Consider the following 20,974-nt stretch of genomic DNA (forward strand, 5'->3'; position numbering starts at 1 on the left):
TGATTTTGTCTAAGTGTATTCAGAGTTTTTCAAAATCTTCATAAGTTATTAACCATTTTATGTTTGTTTGTGGTGTAACTAAACCACTGCCATGCTTGTCTCGGTAAATGTTAATTTGTATTTTCGGGTTAAGGGATGGTGTAAAATTATTGAAAATGCTACATGTAATAAAACTATAGTGAAGTGAATTTGTTTCAATATGCTTTAATAGCGAAGCCAGTTCACGTGATACTACCTGCAACATGATCCTGTGATTTCCATAGATCCTTAAGAATATAGCATAGCTGAGGCTATTTTCAAAATAACAGGGATGTTTAATGTCAGTACATTACGGCTGAATCCAAGACTGTTTTTTACCCTAATTTGTTTTCCATTGTAAAATTATAAAATTGTTTTCCAATGTAACACTCTTTAAGGTGAAAAACAGTCTTCACCAAGGCCATAACGAACTGACATTAAACATCCTTATCTTTTTGAAAATAGCCTCTGCTACACTATATTCCTAATGGTCTCTGGAGAACCACAGGATCAAATTGCAGCTAGTATCAAGTGAACAGTAGGGTGGCGACAACAATCAGGACAATCTCACGTTGAAAACAGTCTCGGCTTCGCTATTAAAGGACCAAACAAATTAGGTCACTATATTTCCATTACAGGTAATATTTACAATGATTTTCCACTAACTCTTCACCCAAACATACAATTTTTCAAATGTGGCTGGAGTAATAGTATTCTATATTTAGCAGGATTCAAACACAGGGGTGGCAGAGTTTCTGCACAGGTGAACATAAAATGGTTAATTACATGTGAATTTCTTGAAAATATCTTAATGCACCTGGACATTAGCATTAGAAATAAAACAAGGAAAAGAATTGTTAAGAGCGGTACCCCTACAAAAACCAAGAAATTTGATTTTAAAACAATGTTCTAAACATGTGCCAGTCCATGTAATTGAATTGTTTTAAATGAATACACCTATCCCTCACTTAGCACGACTAATCGTTCCTAAAAATGCTCGTGTTATTCGAAATCGCGTATTCTGAAGCATTAGTTTCCATAAATAGCAAGGCTAAGTTATTTAATGTGTTCCAAAATTGTGTAGGAAAATATGTGTTGAATAACACTCAACTATAAATATGTCACACCATTTATCTTTATATAAATCCCATCACACTTTGTATGACAATATGACACCACATAACAGAAGATACGTGGTTATGTATGTACTTTATCGTCAGTTGACTGGCTGACTTGCCCACCCGGGCGTGACCTTCAACTCACATCGCGTACCTTTCCCAACCATCCCTTACTGACAGTGAAACCAATATTACTGTCCGGATATTTACATTTTAATTGTTCAAAAATTAAAGTGCTTATTCGCGTTATCACCACCTGGTTCACACCAATCCTGTCAGGCCAATGATTATTTGTTTCATTGCAACATTCATTTAACAACCTTTTCCACGTGAATCATTTGTTCATTTCTGTTCCGGTATCTAATGTCAAATATATTCCCGCTAGTACAACCAGACATTAGACTTATATAAACTTTTGGTATGAGTCCTTATTTCGTACGATTGTGCGCACAGTTGACTTGCTTAAAACTAAAGTGCAACCATCAAAAGCGTGGCCTTCATGACAATCTGCGTGCCGTAATACTTCTAGTTTTGTCTCAAATACTTGAACACAATGCATTATGAGTGATCAAGCACGTACAGTTGCCGGCAGATGAATGGGCAGACGTTGCTTTTGCTTGAGTGAATTCCCTACCACTGGCTAGACTGTGTTCACGTTCCGGTTTGTGGCCAGGCGGCAACGGTACGGTATGGCACAGCGGTATACGCGCGGACGTAAAAACATTTGGTCCCTTACACTCCATAGCCACAATTTAACTTGCCATAGCTGATGTTTGTACAGTTGTACAACAGCCGATAGCGTAGACAGACCTGCACGCGCATCTCTTCCTCCCTTGTTTGGCTAACTGTATCCCACAGCACATCTGTTGTTTACAGAAGTTGAAATAGACTTCGTGGCATCGTATTCGACTTTTTTTTTTGCCTGCTGAGATTTCATGCTAACTGAAATTTACAGACGTGCTATTCAAGACTGGGGAAGTAAAATTCATACTGCGCTAAATGAATCCGCGCAATCTGAAGATGTGCTAAGTGAGGGATATGTGTACTCCCCACAGTAAAAAAACATTCAAAGAACATTTTACAAGAAATCACTAACATACTTATTTCACTTCATATTTCAATACAATATATTACTATTTAACTAAAATTATATATATTAATTTACAAAATACTTAGGTTTACTTATAAAAGCAGTTGCAGTTTTAGTAGGTAATAAAAAAAGTCATAAATTGCATGTATGTATTACTACTATATTGTTTTAGGATGGTAAATTTTATATGTTTAGCATGGCATTTAATTAAAGTTATGATGAAAATAAAGAATATAAATGTTAGATATTTATTTGTTAAAAATTAAATAATTTTGGGATAATAATTTACTACTGTAAGAAGACTACAGATTTAGTCTAAATATAAATTTTTATATTTTTCAAAATATATTATAGGTGATACAAAAACTCTCTCTAATATGAATTTGTACAATGGTGGCAAGAAAGAACAGCCTAGTGGTTCTGAAACTATTTTTCAGACAGTTGAAGCCATAATGATTCCCTACTTTGAGTCTGAGATTATGATGAAAATTTTCATTTGCAGAAAACTTCTTCTTGCAAAAATTTTTATTACATGCATGGAGATAACAATTTTTTTTTGAGAAGTCAGAACTTTTGAAAACTAAATTTTACTTGCATTTAAACTTTATATGAATTTCCTTCATTTTAAACACATTTTCTCTTGGTCATTTAAAAAGTGCATGCACAATAAATTTTAAAGTATTTTCTTTTGCCCAGAAAAAAAATAAATTTATTTAACTATAGCTTTTCTTTCAGTAAATGGTAAGACAAATTAAAATAAAACAAAGTAGCTAACTAAAATTAAATAAGTTCATAAAGTAAAACTTGATCAAGATTTTTAATTATTTTTCTGTTGTGTGCACTGTTAGAAAAGCCATAGGTTATACAATTAGCACAAGTAGGTAGGGTACTGAGATCATATGTATTAATTATTCTTAATTTAAAATATTGCATAAATGATAATTATTTCAGGTAAACTGTAGATCACTAATTTACGCACCTCATTTGTTATTCCATCAGCAGATGTTATTTTGATTCCCCAGTCTACTTCACCACTTTCCTGCATTGACTCTTTCCCAAAGTCTATTCCAGAATCACTTCCGGCATTGTCGAAATCACCAAAGTCTATAGTATCATTCTAAGGAAAAAAAAAATTAATACATAAATAAAAATCACATTAATTTATAAGAATCCATTCACAAAAGTTTAATAAATATTTTAGTACGTTGGCCCAAGAATAATATTTAATTTGGATGGTACACTCTAGTCTAAATTTGTGGAAGAGCAAAAGTTTCAAAAGAACACATCTAAACACATAAACCCTTTAATGACTATAAAAATATTTTCTGTTAACTTAAAATTATGAATACTTTCATAGTAAAATAGTCAAAAGATAAGCAAAAATAAATAAATGCTAAAAATTTAAGATCAAATAAATTTTCTGGACCAAAACTTTAGGTATAAATATTGTTAGCTTTCAAAAAACCAGTGCAAATATTTTTTTGATAATTATTTTTAGTACTATCTATCCCTCATGCCAGTCCACAATAAAAAAAATATATTTTTGGTTGAGAAGAAATTGTGTTGTGTTGTAGATTAAGTATTGTATACGTGAAAATTGCAAGATACAATTGATTTGTTAATAGTTCAAGTTTGACATCGACAAGGGTTATGTATTTGAGCCCGTTATGTCTCCACCACCTTCTCTTTCTTCCGAGACTCATCCTTTTTGCTCTGTTAGCATGACAAACATAGTGTATGCCATGAGTGCATTTTAACTGCGCACCACTGACCCAGAAGAGAGTGAGCGACTGCATTTATTCTCAGTGTCATGAGTCCATAAAAAAGATGGGACAAAGCACTCTAACGTGACTTTCTATGAGTGAACTAAGACGTATGGGTGACGGGAACAGCTGCTCTATGCTGGGCTCTGAGAAGTGGTAACAACTTGTCCAGAGCTGTTGTGTGCAAATTTATTCATGCAGGGAATTAATGTTACAGGCCCTGGGCATGACTGCAAGCGGGAGAAATGTCATCCGGGCTGCTAATGTCATCTTTAGACTTGCAAAAGATCAGATTGGCCCCTGAGAAAAGGCACCTCGGGCCACTGCAGCAAAGTTTAACTAAGTAGAGTACACCAGCCTAACAAAGTGTAAATCACCCTTTTGTAACCAATTTATATGGAAAATAAAATTTCCAAAAATAATTTAAAATTATAATGAAGAATAAAATAAAAAAAAAATGTGCCGAATACCTAATTTCCGGCACAAGACGACCGCCAAAAATACTATCTGCGAGACAATCTTTGCCCAACCAAGACAATCAAGTGTAGTTGTGACGGTCATTCAGTGATGGTTTTTTTTAATCATAATTGGGATTATAGTAATTTTTGTAATATTGTAATTATCATAGTTATGGAAATAAGAAAAATTTGACTAAGACTACAATAATATTATAACTATTATATTTTATTTGTTTATTGTTACAAATATATATTGACTTTGTAACATAAATAAAATTGATAGATATAGATATAATCAGGGCTAGATTTTAAGGAATATTTTAACCTGCCCAACGGACAGGTGTAATCGAAAATTTGCCTGTCCGCCATCCAATTTGCCTGTCCGCTGTTTTACCCAAATAAAAAAAATTTCAAAGTCGCTGAAAAAGTGAGAAAAAAGGATTTTTGCTATATTTTGCACCTATTTTTATCACACACTTAACATCCTTATTTTATCATCATTTTCAGACGAGTCACTGTGAGTCACTGCACGAATTACTTGGCTGATTCTGTCTTGAACATCTTCGATAAGGAGGCTGAAAGGGTCGATGTTTTCTCTGAACATTATGATACCAGAGATTTATTGCTGGTGCTGGATCAAACTCACTTTCAGAAGGTGACTGTATTTGAACACGCATGAGGGCAGACAGTGTACCATCATTTAGACAGTTTCGCCAGTCTGTCTTTATAGACTTCATGAGCGAGAACCCTCGCTCACAATCTGCAGTATGAGCTGGCAGGGATAGCACAAGATCAATGAGAGAGAGTACATTTTCATACTCAGTGTGGTATTTGAGATTGATATCACTCCAATTTGCTTTGGTTACTGGATTATACAGCTGGTAAACTGTGGTCTTTAGACTTGTCCATTCCAACTCAATCATTTCACACTTTACTCCATTATTCACAAGGGAGGGAGAAATAAAGTGTATCAACCTAACGATGCAAGTGTCACCAAACTCTGGCTGAATGCTTGTAGGCCACGTTTTAAAACCACACAAATTTGTAGCAGTCAGTAATTCACAGAGTCCAGTTTTCTTATCTCCAAGGCGAGATTCTAAATTTTCAACAATTGCATTTATAACAGCTGTTTTCTTGGGTGTCTGCAAAGGAGATCCTTTCAACTGCTTAGCTTCATTTTCAATTAATTTGTTGCATGCACGGAGATGAAAGCCACCTTTGTCACAGAGCTTCTGCAACATGGTGATAGTATCACACAGTGACTTTTGTATTTCTGCTACAGTCAAATAAGGATGTTGCAAAATTTGTGAAAAGTAACTCAAAATGGAGGTTACATCGCAAAAGAAGTGAATATACTGAAAAAATTCCAAATTGTTCAGAGCATCTTCAATAAATTTGCATGAACCAGCAGTTGATGCATTACACGTTGATTCCTGGCGTAAATTTTCTGCAGTGAGGATAAGTGCAGGAACAATCTTGAGCACATTTGTCAAGGCTCGTTTGGTGTGAGAAACCCAACGAGTGCCTCCAACTCTGGTAGGTATGCAGAACTTGATTCTCAGAGTTTCACAATATTTTTTCAAGATCGCTCGGTGCACTGGACTGTGGTGGAAGAATGCATATAATTTCTTCAAGAAATTTTCCACTTTGAGATTCAATGGTGTTTCAGAAAGTGCAGCCTTCAATGCGAGTTCAAGACGGTGTGCTAGACAATGTATAGCAACCAAATTGGGCTGAATTGATTGCTTCAATTTGGTACTAACTCCATTATGCAATCCTCGCATCACTGCTGCACCATCACTTACAAAGCCTACCAAATGCAGCTTTAAATCTGAAATGGTGAACCCACAATACTCATTTAAAACACACAATATGCAGTCATAAATCAGGGCTGCATTAGGCCTTTCTACATGTTTAACACCTACAAACTTACAATGTATTACCCTATAACAGCAAACCTTACATAAACAATGACCTGTTCTTGTACAGCACTGTCTGTAGACTCATCACACATTACTGAAATATATGGTGCACTTCTTAAGTTATTTTCCAATTCCTGGCGTTCTATTTCTGCAATGAAACCCAGAAATTCTTTGCACTTCTTGTCAGTGCGGTAAGTATTACCAACATCCGGCCTTTCTTTGTGTCAAGTATACACTGCCAAACAAAGTCTGTGAAAGGTCGCCCATGTTTAGCCAGGGCATGAGACGTACGAAACAGTATTTCCAGTTTAGTGAAAACATCCCTTTGAATACTTTGTAAGGTCATCTCTGCTTTGGATTGTCCAGGTTTTGTCAGTATTGCATCTTCCATATCTTGAGACTTGTTGTGGGCACTGCTTGTAGCATGCGACGTTAGGTTTTCCTTGCGAAAACTTGAGCAGCCCGTAACAAAAACTGATCCAGATGATTTTGAATGCGTTTCGCAGACTTTGCAAAACATTTGTTTTGTTTCTGTGTCGTAACGAAGCCAAAAAAACTCGGAACACCAAGACGTTAAAAAGGTACCGGACCGGGCAATTTTGTTATATTTAACTTTATATGCTGACTTGTCCTCGTCCGTTTTTCTTTTCTTTTCTGGTGGTTTTGAAGCACCAGTAATGAATTTCCACATTGTGTAACGCAGTTAATTAAATACTTAAACAATCGCCGTGACAAGATAAACTGTAAAAGAATACCGTGTCCTCTGTAAACAAGTAATGTTTATTTTTTGATGCAACAGTTGACAGGCGAATTTTCAAGCAGTCGCAGTCACTGCGGCCACTGTCAGATGCATCTGGAGTACGCCATGAAATGTTAACCACGCGAAAACGCTTTTCTGTTAACAAACTATGTTAAAGTAGGGCAAGGAATTAGTAAAGTCGCGATTTATAAAGACAATAAATTTAAAAAAAATTATATTTTCAAAGTATACAACAGTAAATTACGTAATTGTTGGCTGCACTGCAACGAAATTAATATTAAAACATGGCAACAAAAACAAACATCATCGGTGTGAGACGTTTTGCATCTCTAGCATACGAATACGACTATGTTACGTGAATCATAACGTGAACGTAAGATTTTAAGAATTATGATTCAGAAGATTTCAGCACGGTTTATACATACCTACTTTTTTTCCCCGCAGTATACAATAGGCAGAGTCGTCCGTCACAAAGGAGCAGCCGTTATTGTTTATTTATAGATATTGTCAAAGACGTTTTATTTGCGGTCGCGGTCACATAAATGTTATTAATCACCTCTGCTGCGTTAGTGCGTGCGAATAACCTCGGCGTCACAAGTTGCACCTGTCCACCGGACAGTTGCCTTTTTTATTTTGCCTGCCCGGACGAGATTTTGCCTGTCCCGGGCAGGCGGACAGGCGCTAAAATCGAGCCCTGGATATAATGAACGTTTATTAGAAATACTGTCATTTTTCAACTTATAATTTTCACAATGCATTAATGATTAAAAACTTGCAGTCACATTCCAACACAGTCAAAACATTTTTATGAATGCCATATACAGTCAACTCATATTTTGCATGTTTCACATTTTATGTAACATAACAAGAGCCCAAGTTTTTGAATCTACTAGTTAACGTATCTTTTTAACAGTGGCCTATTGGGTAAAAAATTACATTAGATTGATTGCATTACTTTTTTTTCTTTCTGGTGCTGAAATAGTTTCAAATTTTAATTTTTCCTTTAGTTATTGTCTTATTGATACAACACTGTTCAATTTAAATAAGGAAAATAATATGCATTTCAATTTTAAATTTTGATACGCACAATTAAGTAATTTTGGTGAATTTTGTTGCAGTTCGTATCTTTCCTTGCATTTTTGTGTTAGTTTCGGTTTTGTCGCTGTTCACCATGTAATCTTGCTTTTAAGCATTAATTACCAGAGTCAAGCCACATTTCACCACCAGTACAATTACAAACACTTTGTCTACGTACCGACTCATCAGCGCCATCCGCGTCATCATCAAAGGTGATGTTGAGAGGCGGTTCTTCAACTGCCACCGGTGGTACTTTGTGGATCCACTCATATGTGGTAGTGTTGCCGTTCTCTTTTGCAAACAAAAAAAAAAAGGCGTAACTATTAATATCATCAGTGTGTTTCATGGACACTACATAGCTTAAGCTATATTTATAGGATAAGAAGTAAAAATATTAAGTTAAATGAACTAAAGCACATAAAGCGATATCTCACTCACACAAACCTTAAGGGATCACATGTTTTGCACTTTGCAACAGCAAAATCCGCACAAACCAAATTATATTTTCTAATAATTTATGACAAGTTTACTTCTTTGAAGTCTGTATTATTTCATACAAAATTATAATATACGGATTTCACTGTATCACGCAAATGTGGAACAAAAAAAAAATACTACCAATGAAATAATAAAATCTGTGTACAGCCATACTTTAAAACATTAAAAAAATTAATTTTTAACAAATTCTTAGCATCTGTGTTGAGACCATGTTAGTGTAAATGACAGTTTGCCGACTTTTCAGCATGCCCTGTTGCCACCATCTTCCAGTGTCAGTTGCCCTAGAAGATGTCTGCAACAAGTAGGGACATGATTATATGTTGAATTGCAATAAAACCTAAATAACACCAAAAAGCATATCAAAACAGTTTACATAACACTGAAATGCAAGTTACATCACAGAATTAAGTAGCATTTAAGCAAAACTTAATTAAAATCACAGAAAAATCACTCCAGGTAAATGCTATGATTAGAACTCTTAATGTTTGAAATTCAAGGACATTTTGTTATTTGCAAACAAATAATTGTACCTAAGTACATGGATAAGAAAAATTAATTTAATTGGTGTTTATCGTGCATCACTTATTTAATCTCTTTTAAATCAGAAATGCATACTAATCTACAGTAGAACCCTTTTATAATGTTCCTGCATATAATGTTTTCCTGCTTATAATGTCATATATTTTTAAAGTCCCAATATTTCCCCCATAAGGACAATGTATTTATTTCCTGCATATAACGTTCATAAATAGTGTAATTTCCTGCTTATAATGTTTGCTTTCTAACATTCAATAAATGGGGAAAAAATGTTTTAAAACCAAATTATTCCAACACTTACGATAAAAAGTTTCCTTTATGTATGTTTATGTTTACAATCACTGCCATACAATACACGAAGTTTGTTAAAATACAATTTTATGCAATATACTGAAAGTACACAATGTTCATAGTTATGTATAAGTTGGCACCCTTAGTCAACTCTTCTCTTCCTTGCCATTCCAGTGGGTATTCAGATGCACGTACATAGTCCTACGATATTTAAGTTGCCAACCATTGAGCGAGGGCATAACTAAAAGTGTTTTCTATTGCTTACAAATATTTTTTTTTTCATTCATACGTAGGAATCCCAAAATTAAACATTTTCAGGTGACGAAGGAGTAGACGTTCTCACTCTTAATGTTGTCATCATGAATCGTGAGACAATTTTACAAAAAATGTGGCAGTGTATCTTTAAAGACAAACAAAATTTAACCAGGGAACAAGACGAAGTTGAAAAATTGTTGGCTTGTTTCAGAAAATTCATGTATCAAGTATACTATCTTTGGTTTTAACATTAAAGTTGTTTACAAAGCATGGTGAGTCCATTGGTACAAAGATCGAACATTGTTAAGTGCTAAATTGAGATTTCCTGCTTATAACGTTTTCCTGCTTATAATGTTTTTTTCTTGTGCTCCCTTGAAAAACATTATAACAGGGTTCTACTGTACTTTTTTTTTGTTCTGAATGTATATGTTTTAAACCAATTTATTATATATTATGCAGCATATAAATTTTACCATCAATTTTGTAGAGTATTACAAAACTGCTTTTGTAAAAATTAAAACTTTAACACCAAAATCCTCTGTTTTAAAAATAAAATTGGACTAAAAATAAAACTGAAAAATCTTGCATAAATGCCTAGCCATCAAACACACCACTATTTCAAAGGACATGGCCTTAAACCAAAAGCCATGAAGTAACGTGTTTTATTGCATAATCGTCGCCCCATTATTTTAGAATAAAAAATTTGGAGAAAAAATTTTTTTTTGGATAAACGTCGCATGATGTTTTTAGATTCCGAGCACTCTGTGTAGGTAGTTTCTCCATATAAAACAATGTATTTTAAAGTTGAACTCTAATATTCATTTGGATGTTACCAAATACAAAGTTTTCTGATGTGTAAATTTTCTTTTAAAAACGTCTTTAAACTTTATAATTTTTATCTTTTCGTCTTCATTGCTATTGTATACCGCTCATCAAAATGTAGCCAGCGCTAGTTGGCATCATTCATGTTTGGTTATATTGATTCCCGTATAGAGCGTGCACGTAGTCGAATATCGATACAGATAGCTCATAGATTGCATGCAACGCACGCACTCTGTCTGGTGCCGAGGTAACTACATTTGATAGCCCAAGCTTTCTCGTGGTGTATACTACAATAGTTATGCGCTCCGACTCACGTTCGCGTCACAGTTTTAAGTTTTTCTATTTAAAGTTGAACAAAATGTTTTTATTGCACGAGTTATTAATTTAAATGTTTCTTGGATTGCTTTTGTTTTTATGAATAACTTTACCTAACAAAAAATGCTTTTTTCAAATAATCATCGCACCCCTACTTTTCAAAATTGATTTTAGTATAAAATGTGCAACAATTATGCGATAAAATACGGTACTTAGTGAATACGTTACTTAGTGTACATGGTCACCAAAATTTACAATCTAAAATAAATGTTTTGTATAAACAGCACTTGCTGAAGTACCAGGCATTGCCCAGGCTTTATGCCCAGTGAAGAGGCTTCATTTAGGGGAGGGGAGTAGTTTTTATGAAATATTATATAGACAGTAATTTAACTCTTAATTTGGTCCAAATTCAAATGTGCAATATTTTACCAAGATAAAAAGAAATAATAGATTTTATTTAGATAGTAAACAAACAACCAGACAAACAAAATTTTTTATACTGTACATTATTAAAAAATTCAATTGCAAAGCTTCAGGGTACACTATATTTAAACAAACAAGAAAATGGTAGTGGCAGTATTTTTTTTTAAAATCAGATTTGGATAGTAAATTTTCTTTTATTTTGAACATCCAGTAACCAAAATTAAATTTAAAAGTATGTAAATTCTGCTTTAAATGATAGGAAGGAGTAAGAAGGTTGATTTTTCAAAACCACATGTAGGGCAGTTACCTTCCTTTTGTTTCGGAGGTCAAGTGTGCAAAATGTCGTCAAGCTTGGAATAAATACAAACAACAGAGAGTAGAGTACAGTCCCGAACTCACCGATGACGTGCCTGAGGAGCGGCACGACGCCTCCCTGGTACTCGCTGCCCAGCACGAACTGGACGAACTGCGAGTAGAGCCGGACGGCCGGGTCCAGGGACTTCATCTTGCCCGCGACGGCGGCGAGGGCGGAGGGCAGCTCCCGCACGCGCTCCGCCAGCTCCCGCTTGATCCGCTGCCCCGGGATCCCCAGCTGCTTGCAGAGCGCCTGGAACTCCCCGCGCGCCGCGCTGGCGGCCTTGCCGTAGTCCAGCTCCTTCTTGTCGCATTCCTGCACCACACGCGTCGTCGTCACGTCTGCGCGCGCTCCCAACGTTCATTTCCTTAACTATAAATCTGGTTAAGTAGACAGACATCTCAAGAATAAAACAACACCATGCCTGGGTGAATGTGGCCTCAGGTCAAATTAAAAAATCTAAGTAGATATAAACAAAAAAAAAGTTTAAAAAATTGTAAAACCCTAACAAATAGTTAATACATATGAACTTCATTACAAAATAAGAGCAGTTTTCTAATCACAAATTAAAAATTAAAAAAAAAAATTATAGGTGTGGTTTTTGATCCACATATCTATTGATCTGTATGGTACAGTGCAAAAAGCTTTTACAAAACTTCCCACCACCCAAAATTGGATTTAAAAAAAATAAAATTAATGGAAAAAAAAAATTTAACACAAAGTATTTGCTTGTGTTATGCATGCATGCATGCAAATCTTAGAAAGTTTGGAAGGAATGGTTTACTCAGGGCAACAGAACAATGGAAACCAGACAATACTCAACAGCTAGAAACTGCTCCAACTTGGCGATCTGCTTCTTCATGCCGGGAACCTCGTAGTTGACGTTGCGCACCAGCATCTGGGCCGCCTCGGCAAGGTACACGTTGTCCTTCTCATACAGCCGCACCACTTCCTGCCAGTCCTTCATGCGCTGTGAGCCGTACGAGCCAAACAGGTTCTTGCTGTCCGCTTCCGTCTCCTTCAGGATCTCCATTATCTTCTTGCAGTGGAAGTAATTTATGTCTGCAACATGATCCGACAACTTTAATATACCCGCAATACATTGTTATACTAAAACATTTAAGGGGCCCACCTTATCAGGGGAGTAGTATAGTGAGGTGCAGGGGTGCAAGAAACAGGGGGGGCAAGGGTATTTTGCCCCCCCTATGAAACCTTGAAGTGGGGGCAAACGGGGGCAAAGACTGTGCTGTGTAATCAATTTTTAGATAGTAAAACCGCTTAAATTGCACCATTTTCCACCTTGAAATACAAATTTTCCTGGGGGAGGACATCCAAACCGGGTCTCTACAGTTAGTACTTTCGTACTAGATCTAGTACTTTTATAACTTTATTAGTGGTTTAGTACAGATCTAGTACATTTTTCTTTAATATAATAATATTATTGTAACTCCAATATGTTTTATTATTAAGCGTAATTATTTCTAAAAAACTATGGAATGTATGTGTGTGTGGTGTGATATTTAAGTTTGAGCATTGCAATGTCATAATAACTTCCTAAATTGTTAAAAACCATAACAAATTATAATTTAGTATTTTTTTTTCTAATCTAGTACTTTTTTCTCACCTAAGTTGGTACGAAATATTTTTTCCTTGTGGAGACCCTGCATCCAGACCCCCCGCTTCAATAGGGGGGATCGATGATTCTTTATAAAAAGGTGTATTGCCCCCCCCCCCCCCCCCCCCCCCTTTGGATATTTAGTTGTTCCGCCCCTGGTGAGTTGGGATGATAAGCGCGACACTTGCTGGTACTTCTAGCGCGGTATCGCCTCTATGCGCAAGGCTCTGAACTGGTGCGCAGTCTTCTCGTCGTGCACAGGACAATAATGAAATCTGAATGGTAACCATAATATTACATGGCGGAGAAATGAAGATAAAGATGTAATGCAAGGCCCTTCTGTGCTTTCAATAATCTGCAACAAGCATTTCATGTCTAAAAATTATTCAGAAAAAAAAGCCATCTAAGCCCTATTTTTACAAATACAATTTAAAAAACAAAATAAGAAAACAAAACTAATCATTCACTCTCAGTGCCTTCTTACAGGCTATTCGTAAACAGACACCACTCGGATATTGTGAGTAGTTTTGAAATTGAGTGGTTTCTTCTGAAGCTCTTCACACTTTATGTGTACCCAGATAGGCAGAACTCTTAATTAATTCCATGATTTTTTAATACCTATATTGGCTTTCGAGGATTGAGCAGTGTCGCGCGCGCGCGCGTGCGTGTGTGTGTGTGTGTGTGTGTGTGTGTGTGTGTGTGCGCGCACGCGCGGATGTTGAGCTCTGCATTGAGAACTGGATCAACCTCAAAAACCATGATAGTGTACCAGATAATGGCCAAAAAAACCTGCAAATTTACTTTACCATGTACCTTTACTTACTATGTGAAAGATTTGCCATAATGTGACTGACTACCACCCAGGTAAAGGTTCAAACTGAAAAGAATTTGTGGGTAGATTCTGCAGGTATCAGTGAACTTAAAAGACTATTCAATCATAATAATTTTCTGAATATTATAAATAGATACTGTATTAGTTAGAAAAATGTTTTGCAAGAAATAGTGAGTTTAAGACCAAAATAAATATTTAAAAGAATTAAATTTTTTCTACTTTAAATATTTTACTACACATTGTTGCATTACTGCAATTATTTGGCTAAACCGAAAATATGGTCCACTGTATTTTGTTATATGGATATCACATAGTCAAGAACTCTGGGATATAGAACATGTCAATATAGATAATTTTTAATATACATTTCAAATTAAAGTTTAGATAAGGGGGAGGGGGGGCAGGACCATATCTATTATATAAAAATAAAGTAAATTCAATACAAAATACATTGCATGATACATTGTGTACATAAGAATGGTAAAAATTAAGTCTTGGTCACACATTTTTGGAGACAGTAAAAGAATTTGTAAAAATACTATTTTTATATTTAATTTTAATATGCTTGAAACTTTTCAACAAATAAGCACAAATGGTATGTAATATTAATTACACTGCATACCACATGTCTGCGAGCTTGGGCAACACAAGAAAGAAGTTTGCCACTGCCGTCAAAGTGCTCTGTTGTGCTGGAGACGTGTGATCTCGAATTCAACAGTGACACAAAACTTTCCTTGTGGCTGTCACGCTCACAGATAAGTGGCTTGCAGTGTAAGGGAAACTAGATGAGGTAAGGTTGGTACTGGTGGAAGGTGAAAATGATAGTATGTTATGGAGTAGGGAATAAACAACCACTTGTCACATGTCTCAATCATTAACATGAGCTGGAAGAATTGTGAAACTGTATTGAGAATGATATGTACAGTACTAAGACTAAGAGTTGTATTGAGTGTGTAGTGTAGGTAAAGGTATTTGTCTTTTTTTTTAATTTTTTTTGAAGAAGGGAGAAGAAGTAAGAGAAACCAGATGAGGTAAGGTTTGTAGGTTGGTGTAGGTTTATTCCCTACTACAGTTACATACTAACCTTTTCACCTTTTTGTAAGGAAAACTGGATGAGGTAAGGTTGGCGATAGTGGTGAAGGTGAAAACGACAGTATGTATAACACGAAGTATACTCAGGATAGGGAAATGTAACCAAACGAAGGACAGAATGCGACGCGACTCACAGGCCCCGGACAGCAGCCTGGTGATGCCCGGGTGAGCCGGCATGTCCTGGATGGCGTTGTTGATCTTGGCCCGGATGTCCAGCACCTGGGCCTGCCAGTCGCGGCCGCACAGTCGCCGGCTCACCAGCCAGTCCAGCAGCTTGTTGGTGCTGATGTCGATGGGGATGTCCCGCTCCTGCTCGGAGAAGCATCATGCCCGTCTGCATTCCTGTCCCGTGTCGTGCACAGAACCAGGCCGTAGCCAGCACTTTGTGAAGGAGGGGGTCGGGTGTGACCATCATGCTTTCTTTTTTACGTGACGTCTAATAAATTGATGAACGCCGGCTGCACGCACGAAAAAAGTGTCCCGTTACGCACATTCTCCCATTATGCTCATTGTACGCTTGCGCCGCATCTATCTCTCTTCCACTCGATTGGAACAACCATCGATTTGACTTTTTCGAGGCACATTAAACTTGAAACACTCCCATTCGTTTCCTACTTTTCCTATCATCGTCCTATCCTTGACAGAATAACACATATTGGAAGAAGTTAAATAGCAAACATGTACAAAAGTTATAGTTAAAATAATTTCTTAGTTAGAGTAATAAACATATTTGAATTAATGAGTGCAAATAAAAGTAAATTTATCAATGAAATTGTAGATTTCATTTCACTCCTTCTTTGTATCCATACAAAATAGTGATAATTCAATAAAAATGATTCAATTTTATTTATAAAAATATGCAATCATTTCATTAATGTTTTGTTATGACGTAACTTTAAACTATCGTCCGTAAACCGACTTTACAGACAACCATTTTTTTTATTTAATTTTAAAGGGAAATTGATTATTACATTGAAATCTCAGGAAAAAGTAAACTTTTACAACTCCAAAGTTTACACACATCAAGTTCGTATGAAATACATGCTTACAGTGGCACGTATACAAACCGACATTAAGAGAGACTACTTGGAAAAACACGTCCTGCCGCTTCTACGTCAGGCCGTAAGTGGGAGGAAATATATAATTGTAGCCCACTAGGGATTACACTATTCTCTCTGTAACCTTCTGCAGCTAAGTTGTTATTTTCTGTTTCTATGTTTGCTTGTTTTTTATTCTTTTAAGTCCTGGAAGGGAGGGGTCCTGACTCCATGGACCTTCCACCTGGCTAAGCATGGGCGAGTCGGGGAATTTTTTTTTGAAAGATTGGTAATCTTATTAAAAAATCCTTATTTGTAGTTTTAGTGACTTCATCACAAACGGTGCAGTGTCTCCATTTCATTAGTTTTTTTTTTCCAAAGTGTTGAAATACCAAAAACTAACCTTTTAATAAAGTTGTCAGATATTTGTTGTTAAATGTTTTTTCAGTTTTATTTTTTTTCTACTCTGGATTCTCTTGGCAATGTGGCTGAAGGCAACTGGACCTCCAAAACTATAGTGGACTACAAACCACTTGGATATCGACTAAGTGCTCATCAATTTAAGTCATGAAATGCATTCTTTAAAAAAAAAAAAAAAAACTTAAATGAAACGATGGTTAGTTAAGGTACGCTATATTAATAACACTAAAAAAAAAAAAGTGTCAAAAACAAATTAGGCTTCATTTACATCAGTAGGAGAAATTAATCAAACTTTTACTAAAGTTGTTTATTTCTTTGTTTTTTTCTAACAGCCACTGCTCTTCATATTTAATATTCCAGGGTGTAGGGTACAAAAGCAGGAACACCAGGCAGCTGGTGTACGGGAACTTCACATTCCTGGTCGACTACACATCCAAGGACAGGATATTCTGGAAGTGCACCGAGGCAAAGAGCATGATGAGTTGGGGGTCTGTGCCACATAAGACCCTCCTCATGTGAAGAGAAAAGCTACAAGCATGGAACAAACAAGATTATCAACCATAGCCAAGACTACAGAGTTCTATGGCTGGATAAGGGTGACATTGGGTACTAGCCTGGTTATCTTTACTAGTTTATTGTTCCATATCATGTATCCAAGTTTATCCCTTGATTCTAATGGCATGTCCTTTATACATTGATCCTGTCGTACAAACGGATTGCTGTATTAATTTGGTGCGTCAAAAAATTCTGGACATAAATAAAAATTGTGATATTACGATGAATTATGATTGTAAGTTGAATATGAAAAAAATTTCCACAATACCTGACAAAATTTATTTGTATTGTGATATGCACATTTTTGTTTGGCCAGGATCTTTCAACAAACTAAATTAAACTGAAACAACAAACATCATATACCAGAGCATCAATGGATACAGGATCATTCCATCAAGATCAACGGATAAACTTGGATTCAAGGTATGAAACTTTTACCTAATTATTTATTCATATCTTTTCATTTTCTGTCTGCTACTGTGTAGCTGGTCAGCTATCTTCACATGTAAAAGAGCGTACCTAATGAGTAAACAAAATAACACTGATCATTGCCTTGTGACTGTATAAAGATTTTTTTATTTAAAACAGCCATCAAGACCCTATGCTGAAGAGGAAAAATACCTTCAGACACTTACACTTCTTTGGAATAAAAAAATAGGTAATTTCATGTGTGTATTCATGTAACACTGTGTTATAAAGACTTTGCAATGATGTATGTCCTATATTCTTCATTGATCTTGACTGTATTGCCAGAGCAATATGGTAAAGTTAAATGTTGTGCATTAGTTAATGGAAGCCTCTATTTTAACTACAATACGTGAATACTGTATTCACATAGGTATTTTCAAGTTTAGGTTTTTAATGAACTTCACGAATTTTTTTTTAATTACGTGTGATAAGTTGCACATATGTTTAAGACGTTAATTTAAATTTTACTATACACCCTCATTTCTAATTAATTTTAAAAAGATAGAATTTATTATTGGTAATGGATTTGGTAATAGAGAATATATTCACCTGCATTATGATCTACGTTTTCTTAAGTTCCAGTTAAAAATCACAAGGCTGCATGGATACACAAGCCATACACATGGCATGTTATGGTGTTTGTCATAAAAACAAAACACTCCAGCATACAATATAGTCAAAACACCATCCATTAGAATTACAATATTATAAAGCAATCAAAATATTCATGAAACAGCACATTTAAACATATAAAGCTTTATATAAATTAAAAAATTGAATTTTCTTGATAAGAAATGTATTCATGTTACACACAAAAAAAACATTAGTTTCTAATATCATGGACGATTAAAAGTCGAGGTATATTTTATCTGATTGGTGGCAACCATTTCTATTGTCGCTTGTTATTAAACGTCAATGAAAGCAGACGCCACGCTGAGAAAATAAAAGTGAATTGCTTGTAGACAATTGTTATTTAGTTTAGTCGGTCCAGAAGTACAATAGAATAAAATATATCTTTAGCAATGTCGAGACAAGGAACCAGACTAGATACAAAAACTGTAAATTCAGAGCTGTTTACGTTGACGTACGGCGCCCTGGTGACGCAGCTGATGAAGGACTACACGAACGTCGAAGACGTAAACAAGCAGCTCGAAAGGATGGGGTACAACATTGGAATCCGGCTGATCGAAGATTTCCTGGCCCGCACGAGCTCGGGCCGGTGCTACGACTTCAAGGACACGGCGGAGAAGATCCAGATGGGCTTCAGGCTGTTCCTGGGCGTGACGCCGACTGTCACCAACTGGAGCGCGGGCAACGACGAGTTCTCCCTGCAGTTCGAGTCCAACCCGCTGACGGAGTTCGTGGAGCTGCCGGACCACTGCCTGAACCTCAAGTACGCCAACGTGCTGACGGGGGTGATTCGCGGCGCGTGCGAGATGGTGCAGATGGAGGTGACCTCGTGGTTCGTGCAAGATCAGTTGAAAGGCGACAGCGTAACCGAACTGCGGGTGAAATTCATCAAGCGGCTAGAAGATGCAATTCCTGCCGGTGAAGACTGAATAAAAAAAAATACAAATAAGTTGCATCGAGGAACATTCCTCTTCTTTTGCCAATCTTGTTTTGTCTACCAGTTATTTGTTTTGCAGTATGTTTTCTCTTGAAAATTTTATTTGAAGCAAGATTTATCCAATTGCTTGTGAAGAGTGCATTGTAAAATGCAATTATTTAATATATTACGTATAAATAAGTTTTTGGCTTCGTCCTGTTTATTTTAATGTGCTGCAGGTAGATGGGTGAGCCATTTATGCTTGTTATGGTCATGCTCTGGAAAGCAAGCAGATTTACAACTAATAAATAGGGGGGGGGGGGGGGGGATTATGATTAATTAAAGAAGGTGCTAAAGAGGGATATTTAACCATCCAAAATTATTATTCTCTGAATATTGATTTGGTATTTAAAAACCCCTTTTCATCCACAATTGCCGCTTACAAAGTAAGCATGTATATAAGAATATATTATTATACTGTATTGATGGGCAAAATGTCTAATAATCTATAGGATAATTTTTGTGAAATGATGTGAATAAATACTTTTTTGTTTATTGTATGAGCTGTAAATATCAAATTATGTAATGATGATTCTTAAGGTCCAGTTCATTTCACCACACCGGATTTTTAATTTTTGGAAATAAGTAGGGGAAATACATGACGACATGGATGCTGCAATGCCAATGATAACAAATAGAATTGCGTAACAAAGTAAAATGTATGTAATATTGGCAACAATGGAAATGAATATAGTGCCATTAAAAAAAGACCAATGATAGTGGTAGGAATTATTTAATAAGGAAATACATATTTTTATAAAATGAATAAATAAGTACACAATAGGTGTTAAGTAGATATTAGGAAATGTATTGGATATGTGTAAAAATAAATGTAATAGTCACGAGAGAAGAGCAAGGTAGTGTTTATTTATAGTAAATATAACGATGCAGTTTAGAGAAAGAATGTGTCAATGGCAGTAGTGAACAGGAAAACTATGGTTCATGTCTCATGATGTAGAATGAATTGAATGGAGTGGCAATTGTTTTTGGTGTAAATTTAATATCTACAAGAGAAGTATTGACAGTAAAAGATCAATAAAGGTAAGGGGGTTATCATGGCTTTAGAATGTTTGTGATTTATAATTGTTTTATGTGCATATTGTGTGATTAGGTGAGAAGTGAGTTGTTTGTTATGTTAGTTTTGCAACTTTTGAATTAAAAAAAAGAGAGAGTAAAAGGTTTGATGAGGGTAAGTCAGCTAATAAAAAAAAAGGGGGAGGGGGGGGTTTGTCTGTAAAGTCGGTTTATGGACGATAATTTTACGTGATAATGTTATAAGAAAACATTGATGAAAAATTGCATACTTTTTAATTTTCAAATGTTATTTACAGTTTTTGCAAATTTAATTTAAATAATTTGTTTAAATATAATTATGAACAATTAGTTAAAAAGCCCACCTTAACCTGTTTGATATTATACAAGATTTTCTAGCACGTTGGTTTGCCGATTCTTGCACGCTCGGCTCAGGCGGAACGTGACAATTTTTCCTGCGTGAAGCCAGCGTTCATAGATTTATAAGATGTCATCACATCAAAAATAATTTCTTAAACTTAACATTTTTTATTTACAAATAATTACTAAAATTAGGAATGATTATGTAGTTAATCAATTATGTAATTACATTTAATAAGTAATTTCTACTAGAGG

General features: G+C 35.5%; 2 protein-coding genes across 2 annotated transcripts in view; one reads left to right on the forward strand and one right to left on the reverse strand.

The window, feature by feature from the left end:
• LOC134535521 (CDK5 regulatory subunit-associated protein 3) overlaps positions 1-18,381 on the reverse strand; it is a 44,163-nt gene extending 25,782 nt beyond the window's left edge. Inside the window, exons 1-6 of the mRNA XM_063374664.1 lie at positions 18,271-18,381; positions 15,376-15,550; positions 12,526-12,764; positions 11,747-12,017; positions 8,385-8,497; positions 3,206-3,343 (exon numbers count right to left, since the gene is read on the reverse strand). Of these exons, the coding sequence (XP_063230734.1) occupies positions 3,206-3,343; positions 8,385-8,497; positions 11,747-12,017; positions 12,526-12,764; positions 15,376-15,550; positions 18,271-18,276 (942 nt within the window). The 5' untranslated portion in view covers positions 18,277-18,381. The remainder of the gene's footprint in view (positions 1-3,205; positions 3,344-8,384; positions 8,498-11,746; positions 12,018-12,525; positions 12,765-15,375; positions 15,551-18,270) is intronic.
• Positions 18,382-18,559: 178 nt separating this feature from the next.
• On the forward strand, positions 18,560-20,391 carry LOC134535522 (trafficking protein particle complex subunit 3). The gene has a single exon (XM_063374665.1). The coding sequence runs from the start codon at positions 18,744-18,746 to the stop codon at positions 19,278-19,280; it is 537 nt and encodes a 178-aa protein (XP_063230735.1). The 5' UTR covers positions 18,560-18,743; the 3' UTR covers positions 19,281-20,391.
• Positions 20,392-20,974: the final 583 nt, after the last annotated feature.

This window comes from Bacillus rossius, chromosome 8, assembly GCF_032445375.1.
Source record: "Bacillus rossius redtenbacheri isolate Brsri chromosome 8, Brsri_v3, whole genome shotgun sequence".
Lineage (NCBI taxonomy): Eukaryota > Metazoa > Arthropoda > Insecta > Phasmatodea > Bacillidae > Bacillus > Bacillus rossius.